The following is a 17,380-nucleotide window of genomic DNA, read 5'->3' as shown; positions in this document are numbered from 1 at the left end:
ATTACGAACGGATTCAATGAATGCTTTCTACGAATTTCGAATTTACGTTCGTAGCCATTCGGATTCTGTGATAGAACTTTCGTAGGTTTCACGAAAATCGACGCTACGATGGATTCTGTGATAGCCCTGACTATGATTATTTATTTTATTTTTCAAAATATTTCAATAAATAAACTATATATATGAATTGCACTAGCCCATTTGGCCATTTAGTTAGGTCCACCTAATGTTATTCATACCTGGATATATGTTTTTGTTAGTTTGACCGCAGTTTCTTCAAAAATGTATTGCCTAGTCATGTGCATTTTGAGTAGCTAAACATTCAATTAGCTAAAGTGGGAAAAGCTGAAGTTATAAATTGATACGAAGTGAGTAGATATCAAAGTTAGGTAGTGAGAACGTTACGTTTACAGCATCTTAAGTTATAGCTGCTTTGTATCAGATACAATGTGTGTTAGCATATACCCTCGATCGAATATGAACGATTTCACTCTATTGCTTTTTGTACTACACAAAGTCATTCATGCGAAGTTGGCCATCATTGTGCGTTAGTCATGGGCAGGCATGGGCAGAGAGTTAGCAGGTGCTAAAAGAGCGTAAGCGTCGCGTGTACGTATAAAAGCGAGAGCGCAGCGATGAGAACACGACAGCATGCAAAATGAATTACGTAAACTAACACATTCTCACTTTTAGCTCACGCTTGTTTGTCGTAGTGCCCACCTCTGGTCATGGGGAATAGGCATGGAAGTTGTTATGCTCCGACGATGAAAAGTGAGGTGGAAATTATTAATAATTTGCACTACCTGGCATACATATATGTATTTCATTTCTGGCTTGTTTTCCCATCAGCCGGTGGTTCGTTCCTGCATTCAACTTAAAAAGAAATCAAAACAGAAAACCGACTTCATTGTGCCTATTTTTTTTTTCGTTGAAAAAGGGCAGATTCGTTCGATAAAAAAGTGCTTAAGTGGCTCATTGACACTGGATTGGATTGTGATTTATTATTGGCAGTGGCAAAGTGATAACAGCGGTTGCTTCAAGAACGACATTATTTAATCAATCAGAATATGTCGATCGAATGATATGTGGGATCTACATACTGGTATATAGGTAATACTGTCAAAATGTGTAATCTATTGCCTCTTCATCATACTTAAGTACCCTGCAGTGAAAAATTATCAATTGTTAAAACTAACCAACTTATAGTTAGCTTTTTGGCGAGATTTCGATTAATACCTCACTTTTAATTAGCTACGACAAAACCAACTTCAAGTGAATTGTAAAGTCGTGCAGGAGTCATGCAGACGCAATCGGGAGTTGGTTTTCTTTACAAGTTTCTATTAAATATCCTCATACAAAACTTACTTTCAATACACTTTTTTTCTGAACTTCGCAGATTCTTTTTCATATTCAGGACAAATAAAAGGAAGATCGAAATTTTTTACTATAATTTTGAAGTTATGTCTGACGGTGTTCGAATATGGGGCCACCCAGAGCAGAATATGTAAACAAATATGAAATGTAATAAAATAAAGTAAATAAATAAGTAAATAAAAAAGTAAAAAAACAAAAAAATATTTTGTTTTTCTTATAGATATTTTATGTCCAAAAGTAGTTAGTTACAAGTTAGTTGACATGTAATGCAGAGGTATCCAGGTCTGACTTTTTTGCGGCCATCGCCCCACAAAAGTAGTTAGCTTTTTTCGAACAAAATACACAGTTAATAGTTAGCACTAGTGTTCGCGTAAACAGACTAAAGTTAGGTATAAGCTAATGTCACTCCCTGCAGGGTATATACGAGGGTAGGCTGGAACTTTATTGTTTTTGTAAAAAATAATACTTTTCTGAGCCGAAGTCAATCAGAATGGAATAAAAAAAAACTTTGAAACATTACATTTCGCCCACCATTTTATAAATGGGTTCATATAAAAGACGCTTACAGTGAATAAACTAATTATATGAAAATCGATGAACCATCACATTACAACCAGGTGCAAGTTTCAGTTAATACTGTAGGCTCGATAGCTCCAAAGAAGAGGCAAGTATTTCCATCTACTGCAAAGGTTACAGAGATCATCTTGAAAAATAAGACGTTCATGTATGAACGTTTGGGGGTCTTAAAAAAATATCAAAAATATGGACACCCCTTTATTTTGCTCTACATACAAAATAAAAACATCTAAAAACTATCAGTCTTAAATAACTGAAAAATTATTTCAAATTTTAAAATTTCCGTGGATGTCTTTACTTTACTTTACAATAAAGAGGTGCCTCGTAAAAAATTTAGTTGTTGATATTTTAAGCACCACCCTAATGTACACACATCTATTTATAAGAAGAATATCAGGTTCTCACGAAATTTGATGGCAAAGCATTAGGCGATTCAGTTCCATGCATAAATAGGTTAGACTAGAAATTAAACATTAATTTTATTCCATTTTATTCTGTTTTTGGGGACCAGTAAACGACGTTTTCATAACCACTTCGGAAATAGTTCAGAACTATTTCAGGATCATTTCGAACTAAGCCAAAATTGTTCTTAGGTAATCCTGAAGTGGTTCTGAAAAAGTCGTGAACTTGTCCCGAAAACATTTAAAACAAACTTAGCCCCCTAAATGATCCTGAGCCGAAATAAAAAGTTTGGAAAAGGTTGTGAAATGGTCACTTATTAGTCCCAAAATGATTCTGAACTAATCGCACAATGTTCCTAGATAAGTTCTCAACTACTCCCGAAATGGTCTTAAACTAGTGCCAAAACGGATCCGAACTAGTTCCGAAGTTTTCGTGAACTAGCCTTCGAATAGTGCGTTGAATATCAAACCTAGCGTATGTATGTAAGCTAAGTTATATTCCGGGGTGTTTTATAATGGAGTTGCCACCTTTCTGAATAATTGGATTTAAATATATGATTATAAGTGTATACACTAGATTCGAATCTCGAACAGTGCTGGAGAAATTTGTAGTACGGGTAAATACATATACATACATACATTTTTGTGAACAGGGTTGCTATCCACGTATATGAATTATGAAATAATTTGCTAATAACATAATAGTTTCAAACAAAAAGCTATTTGGGCGTATATTGAAGCTATGGTAAATTCTATGGAATAGGGTTGTCATTATAAAAGTTAGGAATAAAATTCAAATAAGTTAGATAAGCACAATTTTCAAATATGCGCTTCAAATGAAATGGGTTCACCAATTTAATTATCAATATTTTGGAGTAGGGTTGCCATCTGAAAATTTTCAAATAAATTAAGACGTTATTTTCATTTTAATTTTATTCATATTTATTTTTATAATTATTAGTTTACATTAAGCAATACAAAATATTAATAAGTTTTTTTTTTCGTTTTACTTTCAAACATTTCTTTTTAAATACAATTCATTTTTAATAATTAAAATTTAACTATTGTTTTTAACAATTTACATACAATCATTATTATTGTCAATCGCGCTGTGTTTTTTCTTTATATAAATATCTATGTGTAGTTATATTTGCTGCCAGTGCAAAAAGTTTTCCATGTGTATTGGGCAAAATATTGCCTTTTCGATGGAATTTTAAGAATTATATTTTTGAAGCGTAAAGAAAACTAAAAGTTGCTATTTAAGTATTTAAAGTAAATTTGTAAATATGGCGGTCAAAATTTTCGAAAATTATTTAATACAAATTTAGTTTATTGTAAAATTGTTTTTTTTTTTTAAATATTCTCTTTTTGTGAGTTTTGCCTGGCAATGGCGTTATGAACGAAATAAATTATAAACAAAAACCAAAAAAAAAAAATAAGAAACAAATCCTATACAATGCGAAAATTCTAAATTCTATTTACAGTTGCTTTTAAGGTTAGATTTCTATTAACTGCTAACATTGCTGGCTAAAGCAATGAAAGTGTTTTGTTGTGTGTGTTTATTTTTTTGTTGTGTGTCTTTCGGTGTGTGGTGTGTGTTTTTTGTTGTTGTTTAATTTTTTAAATTGTTTTATTTTGTTGAAAGTAAAAATTTAACTTAAAGTAGTGACTATACATTTCGATTCGTTTTTTTTTTTGTATGTTTCGTTCTTTTTATTTTTTGTTATTATTCATTTTAGAAAGTTTCGCTATGCCGCTTAGCTTTCCAAACGCTTTTGACTCAAAGGCACAGCGTAAATTCAACGCAAACACGCAAGCAACCAAAGTTCGCTGCACAGTTGCTGGCTGTTGCGGTGAGTTCACGTCGTTGCCAGAGTGTATGTAGGCGATGGTTGTGTGTGGGGGGGCGCGAATACTTGTTTTAAATAATTTTTTTGGATTTTTTTTTTTTAATTTTTTAGTAGTAGCGTTTTTAGTAAAGTTTTACACATACATATATCGCGTTTATATTTATTTATATATATATATATTTACTCATAATTTGCGTACGCACTTCGCAATCACAACAAGCATACATTAAGGTTTAAAATTAAATAAGGAAAAAAACGTTTAAATAAAATTAAAAAAAAAAATTCATTAACAAAAATAATTTTTTTATAAAAAAAGATAAACGCACTTGACTAACACGCTTTTGATTGGTTATTTTAGATTTCAAATATTTTTAATATTATTATTTTTTTTATGAAATGTTAATAGTACGCGTTAAATATTTAATAGTTAATACATTATATTAAAATTAATTAAGCAAATCCTCCATTAGTCGCTTTGCGGATAGGCAGAAGTATTAAAAAATGTATATAAAATTTATTGAATAATAATTTTTTATAAAAAATCGGAACAACGTTTAGGCAGCTATTTTATAATTTTTTTGTTTGTAATTTTTGATATTTACAAAAATCCTGCGCAAAAAATGCAAAGAACAAGGCATCATGGGGGCAGCTTGGTGGGCGCAAAATTTTTTCAAGCCTTTTATTTTTAGCTGAGGAAATGCTTGGCAGCCAAGTTGTTTTTGGTTTTTATTGTTGTATATATGTATGACTTTTCGTTTGCTTTCTCCAGTGCTTTTTTTTTAAGTGTTCCACAATTTGTTGGTTGTTTTATTTATTTGCCTTTGTTAATAAATAAATAAACATCTCTTATGCTTGATTTGTTGTTGTACAAAACATTTTAAATTATTTTTCGTTTAGTCGCCACATTCGTTTAACTGCAGTTGCTTCAACATAACCTCCTTAGCTTCAAACAGGTTTGAAAGGTTTTAATTTTTTAACTTCCTTCTTTTATAGAAAGTTGTCTCAAGACGTTCTCACAAAGCTTCTAAAAGGTTTTTTTTGTTCTAACTTATTTGTTGTTGGCTCTCTTTCCACCACTTTCGGTTGCTTTCGATGCTTTCCTTCGTAATTTCTTTTCGCCGCGCTCTTTTCTTGACCTTCTGCCCCACCTTGTCTTTGCTTTTTGGAGTATTTTTTTTCTCCTTCTTGCATTGTTCATTTGATTCTTCGAGTGTCTCAGGGCAGTTTATAGTTTTCTTCATTTATATTTATAAATTATAGGAAAATTTTATAGCATATATACATACACCTATAACTATTTACTTAGAATGTGCGCTGTGTTTTTTTTGTTTATTTTTTCTATGATACAAGTGCATATCTAGTAGAGGTCCACCTAACCTAATCATATCTCTCTAAAGTGTTCCACTTTTTGTTTTTAATTTATTTGATTGCATACAATGAACAACTCCGCTATACGGCTTTCGTATACTTTTGTTAGTGAAAGTAGCGCCCAAAAGTATGCAGTATTCGAGTCTGTGAAACGGTTCACGAGTTAGATGGTTAGGCCAGTGGATTGAAGTACAGCATATACAAAATATACAGAAGAAGAATACAGAATTGCAGTATAGTCGGTGATGAGGCAAGCGCTCTCTCTAGCTGCATAGTATTCTTAATCAGCTGAAATCAAGATCAGTATCTTCCTTCTTTTTTGACGTGGAATTGCCAGTGGTCATGTTCTTTACAGTGAACAAGTTGTTCCGGCCGTCATCATTTTATATGCATTCGTCGCTGTCGTTGGTGAGTTCCGCCTGCTCTACTCTGATCAAATTAGTGCGGCCGCCATAGAAATGTCAATGCCTCTTCTGTATACTGTTTATTCTGTGTTTGGAGGTAGCCCACCACCTACAGAGTTTTTCATGTGCGTATGTATTTATATATGTAAATAAGTATGTATTATAATAGTACATTTGTTTTGCAGGGAAGACAAGTCTTTAATTACTAATACAATAGTGGCATATGTCAGTGGTAGCGTAATTGTATACATACTATTTCCTTAAGTATCCATACAAATATGCTATTCGTGCTTTTCGACTAATGAAGAAGTTGTATTTGTTAGATGAGAATTCTTTCGTAGCCTGGCTATACCTTTCTGCAATACTTCAGAAAAGAAAAGAAAAAATATTTTTCTGAGGTATTGCGTTGATTTCCTATTTCTATCACTTTCGCTTTCTTTTTCCCTTTTTTCGCTCTTTTCTCTTCTCTTAAACACCTTCTCATGCCCGATAAGCCTTTTTGCCTTTTTCTTCAACTACTAACTATGCGTAAATGCCTTTGTGCTACTCTTTCTTCTACATATGTATAGTATGTTTGTCTATAAACATAAGCAGTGTTATAGCTTTGGCAGTTGTTCATAGTTATTTTTAAAAATATTTTTTTCTAACTACAGTTTTTTGTTTAATTGCGTACTCCTATTAAAAAAAAAGTAAAAAAAAAAAATTAAAAAAGAAAATATCTGTACAAAAAAAAAAAAATTAAAATATTTAAATGTTATTTTAACGCATTTATCGCATACTTTGCATTGAAGAAAAATTCAAAAAGCTACTTGAAATTCTCATTTTAGTTAAAATACGAGCGCTCGGTAGCACTTGACGTCTAATTAGGCTAGGCTACGCGCTACGCTCTTTAGGAATGTCATGGTGAGTTGAGGAAAAAATATTTACTTATACATTTACATAAAGTATATAATACACTCTCAGTTACGCGTGATTTTTTCATACGAAATCATAACGTATTTTCGTAAATTTTGACACATTCTGTTTCATATTTCTCTTTCACTATATTTGGTTGTGCTCGCTTAACGCTTTTGTTTTTCTTTGCGCTCATTTGTTTACCTTTATATTTCAGATATTTCAGCAAATCGTTAATCAATGAGCACACGCGCTCTCGCAAACTTTTTGCACGAGCTTCTTCTCTCTAGCTATACAAATTCTTTTACTTTTTACTAAATTACATTATGATTCTTTCATTTTATCATCTCTCATCAATTTTGTTTTGCTTTAAATTTCTTAACTAACCTAAAAACTAGCATATTTACTCGTTCGTTTTTGATTCTTCCTTAAGATAGATAGTCTGGTGTTGGCTCTGGCACAGCTTCAGGATTCGCAAATAGCGGATTGGGGAACTCTGGCGGATGCGGTAGCGGCGCTAGTGTTTTTGGTCGCCGACGATAGGCCATTAGCCAGCAGGATACGGCCACTGCGACAGCTACCAAAGCCAATAGAGCTGTTATCACCAGCGCTATTATCAGCCCCACCATGGAGACGCAAATGTCTTCAACGCGTTGTGCGGCGGGTTTGACTGTAAAGAAGAGAAAATTGGAAAACAATTGTTAACAAACTTGTGAAACGTAATCGCGCGTGTGCGCGCTTTCCTCTATATTTCACTTTCGCGCTAATACGCGCTCTATCTCTTGTTCTGGCGCTTCAAAAACGAGCGCCTTTCTCATTCGCGCTAGCCCACACGCTTCTGTCTCTTTCTCTCTCACGCATACCACTTTTCTCTTTCGCACACACAGGCTCTCTCGCTCTTTAACGAGCTTTTTTCCAATGTCTTCACTACTTTTCTCTTCCATACATATTCACTTTGCCCTTTCCTCTCTCTCTCTCTCTCTAGCTCTCTCCCTACTTACTATTCGCATCATTGATGCCTGGACCGCTGCGCTTCTCGAATGTCAATATCGCATTCGATGATATGGTTATCTCTTCACGCAATTGTCCTTCAACGCCAGTGTTAGTCGCCACCGCTGTTGTATCTGTGGAGTTGTCCGCAATCGCTCGTCTTCTTCTACGCCCGAAAGCGTTATAGCCGCGGCAATTAACCGGTTGGCATCTACCAAAGCAGACGCGTATATTACATTGGAAACGTATATTATCACTGGAGGGGAATTTGAAGGCATTAAAGTTGGCCATGAGGCTGTTGGTGTCCGGATTGTATTCCCATTCGCCAAAGATTGAGGCGTCGGTGGCGCAACCATTCTCATCGGTTACAATATACTCATTCTCCACATTATCCTCCATTGTTTTGGCAATGCAAGAACGCGCGAAGCCACCATAGATTGCTAAAAATAAATGAGATCGAAACCAAATTTAAGTTAAGTTCGAAAATGCACGCGCTCTCAGAAATACTCACTTGCTGGTTCTACGTCTACTTGCAGTTTGAGATTGTCGCCAATCTCCGCCGAATTGATCTCTTCGCCTTCGTGCGTAATGATGCGCATTTGACAGATAGGCGGTGGTCCAGTGTTGGCAATTGTACCTGCTGTGGTTAGCATGGATACATTGAAACCGAGCGTGACATTCTTCTCACCCGTCTGGTAGACACATTTGATGTTGTAAGCTTGCGCTTTGTAAGTGACCAATTTAGGATGTTTCTGTATGACCAATACAAAGCTGGCAATATCTTTCACAGCTTGCATGCCGCAACTGCCGAAGTGCACACGGAAGATTTCGGTTCGTGGTACGCTTTCGCCCGCCAGATTGACCACCCGTCGACATTCTTCATCCTTGCTGTGTCCCTTCACGTAGAGCACACCATTGAAACCGGGTTCGGTAATGTGTATTTCGACTTGTACACCGTCAGCCAGACAGCTGACCAACATATCAGGTCGTGGGAAGTCCGTCCGGAAGTTGGTGTGATTGCAGATGAGCTCTGGATTACCGGTGTAGCCGGTGATGCATTGACATTGCGCTCTATGATTGATAGCATTACAGAATGCGTTCACGCCGCAGACCTTTTGCAAACATGGATCCTCGCAGGTCTTGGTTCGCGTGTTACAGTAGCGATTGTCGGCGCAGTCGTCATTCGTTTCACAGCCAGGTTGGTCTTCGGCCACGCATTCGCCGGCAGGTGTGAGTCGGTAGCCATGGTCCGTTGGGCAGATACAGCGTCCACGTTCATCAATTACCATGCCGCGTTCTAGCGCGCATACACAGCGCCCATTTTCGTCAATCTTATAGCCTTTTTGTGGCAGGCAGGGTGTGCAATATTCGTAGATGTCCAAAGCAGTGCCTGGTGGGCAGATACACTGACCGTCTATGTCGCGCACAAATCCCTTCTCGATCACGCACAATGAACGCTTATCGCACTGTACGGCTGCGTTACCAGTGTAGCCCTCCAAGCATTCGCAAATCATTGTACGCACTGGTACTGTATCCAGCACGCGACAATCAGCATTCACGCCACACGGATGTGTTGCGTTGCATGGATTGACGCATTCGCCGCGTATGCAAGCAGTTTGGCTCGGACAATCGCCGTCGTAGGTGCAAATTGGTATTTCGCGTAGTGGCTCGCAACCATTGCGGCGCGCAATAGTGCCTGGTGGACAGCCACATTCCGGACGATGGTTGTAGACTTTGCATATTTCGTCATATGCACATACAGCTTTCGTCTCGCATGGGTTTTCACATTTTCCATTTACACAAGCCTTATCGGACGGACACTCGTTGTCAGCGCGACAGCCGAGTGGTGTGCAAGCGATGCGCGCATTTCCGCGGTAGCCCGGCACACATTCGCACACGGCGCGGTGGTCAACTGCCAGACACTGGGCATTCCTGCCACACTGCTCACCTTGACAGGCAGGCACACAAAGTTGGTTGCGGCAAGCGTGCGTCGCTGGACAGTCGGAGTTGATGGCGCATTCTATTTTGGAGCACTCAAATTCTGGATTTCCTTCATATCCTTGACGACATGTGCATACAGGTTTATGGTCCTTGATGCGACACTCGGCATTCAAGCCGCAGTTGCAGGGATCGCGGCAGACGCCATTAACACAAGATTTATCTGCAGCGCAGTCGGAGTCGGCAATACAGCCGCCTACATCCACTATGGTCTTCGTTGGTTTACAAGTGCCGCTACCGCTGCTGATATAGCCATCGGGGCAGATACAGATCATGGTACGCACTGGCGAGGTCGGGGTAACTTGGCATTGAGCAGGTCTGTTGCACGGTTCGAGCGTGAGACAAGGGTCTACGCACTCATCGTTGATGCAGGCCAAAGTTGCGGGGCAGTCTGTATCTACTCGGCATGTGGGTTGTGGTTCTGGACGGCAATCGACATATGGATTTCCTAGGAAGCCAGTTGGACAGCGACAGACTGCCAAGTGATTTTGCGCGCGGCATTCGGCGCGTGGTGAGCATGTGTTGTGATAGATGCAAGGGTTTACACACTGTTCATTTTGACACATTTTGTCGGTGGGACAGTCGTTGTTCGTGAGACAGCCGATGACGCGACAACGCTCATAGGCATTGCCACGATAACCGCTCTTGCAGCGGCAGACAGCGCTATTCGCCTGTACATGGCACTCGGCGTTGATGCCGCAAGGATCGTTAACCAAGCAGGGGTTGATGCAATTGCCGTTGATGCAAGCCTTACCTGAATCGCACTCACTGTCGATGCGGCAACCTATCGTGCGACAGACGGAGTAAGGATTACCTTCGTAACCATCTTGGCAAGAGCAAGTTGCGCGATGATTCTGCACCTGACAAATGGCGTTGGTGCCACAGTTGCATGGATTGCGACACTGACGGTTGATGCACGCCTCCTGGTCTGGACAATCGGCGTCAGTGCTACAACCTGGTGGGCTTTGCAGCACAATAGGTTTGCACTCACCGCGCGCATCGGGCACATATGATTCGGGGCATTCGCATACCATAGTTCGTACTGGTACACTATCAAGTACACTACATTTAGCTGAGGCGGCACAAGGTGAAAGTATGGTGCACGGGTTCTGGCACTTGTTGTCAATGCAGGCCAAGCGGCTCGGGCAATCGCCATCATCGCGGCAAACAGGCTCCACAGGACGTCGCTCACAGTAAGAGTATGGGTTGCCGAGCGGCATTGTTTCGGGGCAGCGGCAGACAGCGCGATGTTGTAGCGCCTGACAGATGGCATTTTGTGCGCATGGACTATCCTGGCAAGGATTAATACATTGATTGCGTACACATGCTTGATTCGTGGCGCAATCATAGTCCGAATGGCATTCGACGCGCACGCAACGTTGGAACGGATCACCCTCCAAGCCAGCGGGGCAGCGACAGGTGGCGCGATGATTGCGACCAAAGCACTCGGCATTGAGCGCGCATGGATCGCTTACTAAGCAAGGATTAACACATTCACGGTTAACGCATTGCTGATCCGTGGAACATTCGTCGTCCGATTGGCAGCCAATTTGTACGCAGCCGAATTGCGCATTCCCAGAGTAGCCAGGTTGACAGTAGCAGATGGGGTGATGATTGCGTACGATGCAGTCGGCATTCGGGCCACAATTGCAAGGGTTGACGCAACGTTCATTGACGCATGACTCGGTTAGTGAACAATCAGAATTGGATTTGCAGCCAATTGTGGATACGTCTGGTGCTGTAGGTTAAAGAAAGGGAAGGCACATTAGCTATTTTAAAGTGAGGAAAAGGGGTATTTGTACTTACGTGGTACACAAGCGACGCGCGCATCGCCTTTGAAACCGGGCGGGCAGCGACACACAGCTGCTCTGTTCTGAACATGGCAGTAGGCGCCGGGTCCGCATGGATCTTCCACACACGGATTTATGCAGCGTTCATTCTTGCAAGTCTTATCATTTGAACAGTCATCATTTTTCGTACATTCCGCGCCCGGTGTCTTAGGTTGTTCGTGTACAATCAGTTGACATTCGACGCGTGGATTACCTTCGTAACCGCGTGGGCATGTGCATTCCGCATAGTGATCGCGCGAGCGGCATTGTGCATTAACACCACAACGTTCCAGACGGCATGCGTCGATGCAAACGCCGCGTTGACATACCTCAGCGTTGCTGCATTCATCGTTGCTCTGGCAACCACTTACAACTTCATGTTTAATCGGAACACAATTGCCCGAGGTGTCGGTGATTGTATCGCTCGGACACTTGCAGATCATTGTACGTAGCGGCAGTGTATCGAGCACGTGACAGGTTTGTTGAGGTGTGCAAACATGTGGCGTAGCGCATGGATTTGCGCAATGCTGGTTGATGCAAGCCAATTGCGAAGGACAGTCGGCATCTTGCGTGCACTCCGGTGCGACCTTAGTCGGTGGTTCGCGTGGCAGTTGGCATTCGACGAACGCGTTGCCTGTGTAGCCTGAACGGCACTCACATTGCGGCTGATGACGTCTACCTGTGCAAATGGCATTCACAGCGCAGGTGTCTTCATCGCAGACCGGGCGGCAGACTCGATTCAGGCGATCGCAAGCTTCATGATCGGCGCAATCCTCGTTGAATTGACAATGACCTGTGATGCAGGAAACAAATGGACTGCCTTGTGTGCCTGGTGGACAAATGCAGACGGCTTGGTGATTCTGTGGCGCGCACTGTGCGCCAGTGCCGCAGCGTACTTCGCCATAGTTGCAAGGGTTCACACAATTTTCATTGATACAGGCCTTGTCGTAGGGGCAGTCGGCGTTGATCTTACATTCCGCTGTATGAATAGACGATGACGGTTAGAGTTAGGGTCACGGTTGGAAATTTATTTGCGCTAAAAGCGCTTGGAGACTTACGTTTGTAGCATTGAACTTGTGGATCACCACCCCAGCCAGCGGGGCAAGAGCAAATTGGGCGCGAGTTGCGCACGCGGCACTCGGCATTGCCAGCGCATGGGTTTGCTTCAGCGCAGGGATCTTGGCAGCGCTGATTGATGCAGGCCGTGGTCGGTGTGCATTCCGTATCGTGCGTGCAGCCGGCGGTAATTTGAGCTATAGGACAAGCAAGAGTAAATATAAAAAGTGAATACTTCTATTGTCGGTAGGGTAAAGCTTACGTGGTTGGTAACAGTTGATGAACGGGTCGCCTTGAGTGCCTTGTGGGCAACTGCAGACGGCGCGATGTCGTTGCGCTAAGCATTCGGCGGTGCGCGCGCAAGGCGAGCCATCGGTGCAAGGATTCACGCAAACACCATTTCGACAGGCCTCGGTATCTTGGCATTCGCTGTTCGATTGACAGCCGTGATCCCGTGCAGGTTCTGTGGTGGAAAATGAGAATTAGTGTTCATCAGGAGTCAGGGTAATTGTAGCAGAAAAAGAAAAGAAACGAAAGAGCTAGCTGCTTTGTGCTTGCTAAACTTGCAAAGTTGTGTATAACTGTACAACAAAGTGTTAAATTGTTGGTTAACATGCGCTTTTGACACGCTTTAGCTTCAACGCATATAAAAGTTATACAAATAAATATATATACAATGCAACTAAAATATGTGTAGCTATAAAAGTAATCAAAAATTATGCTGCAATGAGAAAAAGACTCAAAAAGGCATAGATTTAAAACTCTACAAACACTTTTAAACCCCACCGTCAACCTACCTTTACGACAGCCAACATCAGCATCACCAACATAACCGGGTTCACATTGACAGATCATTGTACGTAACGGCAGTGTATCCACCACCGAGCAAATAGCATTCGCGCCACATGGTTGCGTCACAGCGCATGGATTCTTACATTCACCGCCGAAGCACGCCAACTTGCTGCTACAATCCGCATCCATAGTACATTGTGGTGCCACTTTAGGTTCCTCGAGCACACAGCTCACTAGCGGATTGCCACTGTAGCCTGGTGGGCAACGGCAAAGCGCGCGATGATTATCGACGCGGCACTGCGCGCCAACACCACAATTGCATGGATCTTCACAGCGTTCATTCTTGCAGGCCAAATTAAAGGTACACTCATCGTCGCTTGAGCATTCGGGACGCTCGCAGCGCACCAAAGGATTGCCACGATAACCGTCTGGACAATGGCAGCGCGCTTTGTGATTGTAATCGGCGCGGCAAATAGCATTCGTGCCACATTGTGTGTATGGGCAAGGATCGGTACATTGCTTGTTGATGCAGGCCTCGGTGGCGGGACATTCTTCGTCTGAACGGCAGCCAATTAGGTGGCAGTAGCTGAAAGCGTTGCCCGTGTAACCTGGTGGAGAAAAAAATAAATATATTAATTACATGATAAACTACTGATTTTGGATAATTGGTAAAACAAAAAAGTGTGTATGGACATTTCAAAGAAAAAATATTGGAGATTTTTCAATCCTCTAAAAATTGGACCCTTGACTAATCTTTGTGTTACGGGGGAAAAAATATCAGAAGTAACTATGTATGTATATGTAATATTCGATATCGACCAATCAATGCCATAATCGCAAGTGCCCAAAGTGCTTCTCGACTATCCGAGAAAATGTATGCCTTATGTTACGGGTTCTCTTGGAGGATGTAAGCAAAGTTGGATAGTCGGAACGAGAAACACATCCATCATCACAGATAATACTCCCTCATCCAGGGCACAGCACATTTTTGAACCTATCAGTATAGATGGCGTCGAAATTCTTCTCAATTACCCTGCTTTAACTCCAATGACGCCTAAACGGAAACTTCATATAAACTATGCCCAATTTTACCTCTTATAAAAACCTTGCGCTTTTCTGCTTTCAATTAAAGAATTTCTTGCAATAATTCACAATAGGATAAAGGTGTCTAATGCAACGCTAAAGCACTTCGTCTCAGAGGATATTGTGAGATTGGGCTAAAGAGGTTTCAAATAATTTCATTTATAATTACTCCGGGTAGCTAAAATTCTTTATGCCATTACCTCTTAATATCCTCACCGCAGACCCGCTAAAGTTTGTTCCATTGCCGTTTACGGGAATATACAAACCGAACCTTAATTCCAATATTCTTGTGTAGAGGACACTTGAATGCACTGACAAGGTCTAGTTAGGTATAGTAAGGAAGCGCTCGATTGAAAATGTTGGTAGAGTTCACCCTTTGAGGGAACTATTAAAAAAGCCTTAGGGATCATCTGGACCTGAAGAATTGCCCTAAAAAATTATACATCGGCTTAGCTTATGTCCACCTCTCTGGTTGGTGGATCGATATGAAACAACATCTTATCTTCAGTTCTGAAGTCACAGTTTTAGGCACTAGTCCCAACAAAGTTTCCCGTGAAGATATCTGAACCGTAGGCTCAGATGTTTAGACACAAATGGATCGGAAATAAGTAAAAGCATTAGAGTAGCCCTGGTATTTAACCGTCCTAACCTAGTGGTTTGCGCTGCGCACTAACACTCGGTATGACGCAGACTGGGTCGTTAGTCCGTGCAATAGCTACAAACTATAGAAACAATGGAGAACTCCTGAGTCTAGGTAAAGCTTCTCATAAAAGCACCAGTCCTAAAGATGGGTAATGCGTCTAACTATCAATGTTTCAGTTGCCTGATAGAGGTCTCTACATTAAGAAAGCAGGTGATAAAATATTGAAGCCTGCAATACGAAAAAATGTATGCGCCCTGAATGGAACATGAGAAGATCAAGAGAAATTCTAACTTTCAGTAAAGCTAAAAGAGACTGCTAACAACAGACTCGAATTATGTTCCTGCGATCTCTTCGGGAGTATGCATAGAAGAGCTGTTCAAAGCTTATAACCTACTGGAGATTCCTGTTAACATTTTCCCACGGCAATCGGGTCCTCGTAACATAAATGACCCAGATTTATATTTTATTAACGACTGCCACTTCGTGGATCTTAATAGCTTGGAAACATGTTAGAAGGAGTACTAGATCGGAATGGTTGGAAGACACGTATGAACTATTATGGGAAAAAACATTTTCCGAGCGCGGGAATAGGTCTGTGAGGCCGCCGAGCAGTCCCTCTATGATAACCTAACCTTACCCTCCTTAACTACTTACTTTCAAGAGAAAAAAAATACCGCAGAAAAACCCAGAAACTGACACCAATGCCGTTCCATCCAAAATTACCTTCGGACTGAAGTAATTTACTCATAGGCGACTGCACCAGACACGATGGCCTGTTATTGGATCTGAGGCTATTACTGCATGATTTTGTCGGCCCTACTTTATGAGCAACATATATTTAAGATATCAGTGGAATCTCGAAAACTATGTTTTTTCTCTTTGAAATTGTAAAGATTAAAATTTGCAAACGCTTCTTGGTTAAACGTCTCCAAACTCAACAAGATACTACTAAAGTCTCTGCTTAACTATACCCATTGCAAACGAGTACTAAAATATATGTTCTAGGCTTCTTGTACTCACCTTCATTGCAGACGCAGAGTGGTCGGTGTAGCTGCACATGACAGCGCGCATTTGTGCCACAGATATTCGAGAGTTCACATGGATTCTGGCATGCCTGATTTATGCATGCCTTATCGTTGGAGCATTCCGAGTCGGTGGTACATTCTGGCCTTGGCGCTGGTATTTCTTCCATTTGTGGCAGACACTGATTAAACGGTGAACCATAGTAACCAGCTGGACATGTGCATACCGCCTTATGATTGATAGCATTACAAATTGCGTTCACACCGCAAGCATTGATACATGGATCGCGACATTTCTGATTAATACAAGCACGATTACGGGAGCAGTCCTCATTAGTTACACACTCGGGATATGTACAAGTGGCAGCGCCATTAATAACTTGGCAAATGCCATTGCTACGGCATGGTGATGGATTGCATGGATCCACAGGTTTCGGTGGCGCATGACATTCAACAAACGGATTGCCAACCATTGAATTTGGACAGCTGCAGATGGGATTGTGATTCACCGTCTGGCACTGTGCACCATAACCGCAAACACCAGGGCATGGGTCGACGCACTTCGAATTGACGCACGCTCTATCCTTGGCACAATCCGAACTAAGTGTACATTCGGGACGACAGCCTTGGCCATATGGATTGCCGAAGAAGCCTGGTAAGCACTCGCAAATGCCTTGATCGCGCTGCACTTTGCAGACGGTGTTGATGCCACATGGTGTTGGATAGCAAGGATCGCGACGTTCTTCAGGCTCCATTGCGATAAGTGAGCACTGAATGAATGCGTTGCCAGTGTAGCCTGACGGACATGAGCATATCGGTATGTGGTTGTGTATGCTGCACAGCGCACCCACGCCGCAAGTGCCTGGGCAAGGATCGGCGCATTTGTTGCGTATGCAAGCCCGATTCGAGGGGCATTCAGAATTGCCAATACACTCAGGACGGCAACCCTCGTAGGGATTGCCGATGTAGTCGTTTATGCAGACGCAAGTGTAGCTATCGCCACGTCCGCGGCATTCACTGTTCGAGCCGCAAGGTGATGGACGGCAAGGATCGCGTGGTTCCTGTTTCGGTGGCGGTGGAAGAACTGAAATAAAATATAA

At 41.4% G+C, this 17,380-nt stretch overlaps 2 protein-coding genes across 2 annotated transcripts in view; one reads left to right on the top strand and one right to left on the bottom strand.

Annotated features, from left to right (window-relative positions):
• LOC118742047 overlaps positions 1–7,111 on the top strand; it is an 8,692-nt gene extending 1,581 nt beyond the window's left edge. Inside the window, exons 3-4 of the mRNA XM_036474014.1 lie at positions 4,091–4,204; positions 7,085–7,111. Of these exons, the coding sequence (XP_036329907.1) occupies positions 4,091–4,204; positions 7,085–7,111 (141 nt within the window). The remainder of the gene's footprint in view (positions 1–4,090; positions 4,205–7,084) is intronic.
• Positions 7,112–7,214: 103 nt separating this feature from the next.
• The window catches only part of LOC118741124, a 50,823-nt gene continuing 40,657 nt past the window's right edge, over positions 7,215–17,380 (bottom strand). The window contains exons 56-63 of the mRNA XM_036472963.1: positions 16,279–17,364; positions 13,538–14,140; positions 13,003–13,203; positions 12,743–12,937; positions 11,662–12,663; positions 8,369–11,593; positions 7,869–8,297; positions 7,215–7,537 (exon numbers count right to left, since the gene is read on the bottom strand). Of these exons, the coding sequence (XP_036328856.1) occupies positions 7,296–7,537; positions 7,869–8,297; positions 8,369–11,593; positions 11,662–12,663; positions 12,743–12,937; positions 13,003–13,203; positions 13,538–14,140; positions 16,279–17,364 (6,983 nt within the window). The 3' untranslated portion in view covers positions 7,215–7,295. The remainder of the gene's footprint in view (positions 7,538–7,868; positions 8,298–8,368; positions 11,594–11,661; positions 12,664–12,742; positions 12,938–13,002; positions 13,204–13,537; positions 14,141–16,278; positions 17,365–17,380) is intronic.

This window comes from Rhagoletis pomonella, unplaced genomic scaffold, assembly GCF_013731165.1.
Source record: "Rhagoletis pomonella isolate Grant_MI unplaced genomic scaffold, Rhpom_1.0 Rhpom_scaffold_00006, whole genome shotgun sequence".
Lineage (NCBI taxonomy): Eukaryota > Metazoa > Arthropoda > Insecta > Diptera > Tephritidae > Rhagoletis > Rhagoletis pomonella.
The sequence above is the reverse complement of the archived record's forward strand: the minus strand, read 5'-3'. Positions and strand labels throughout refer to the sequence as shown.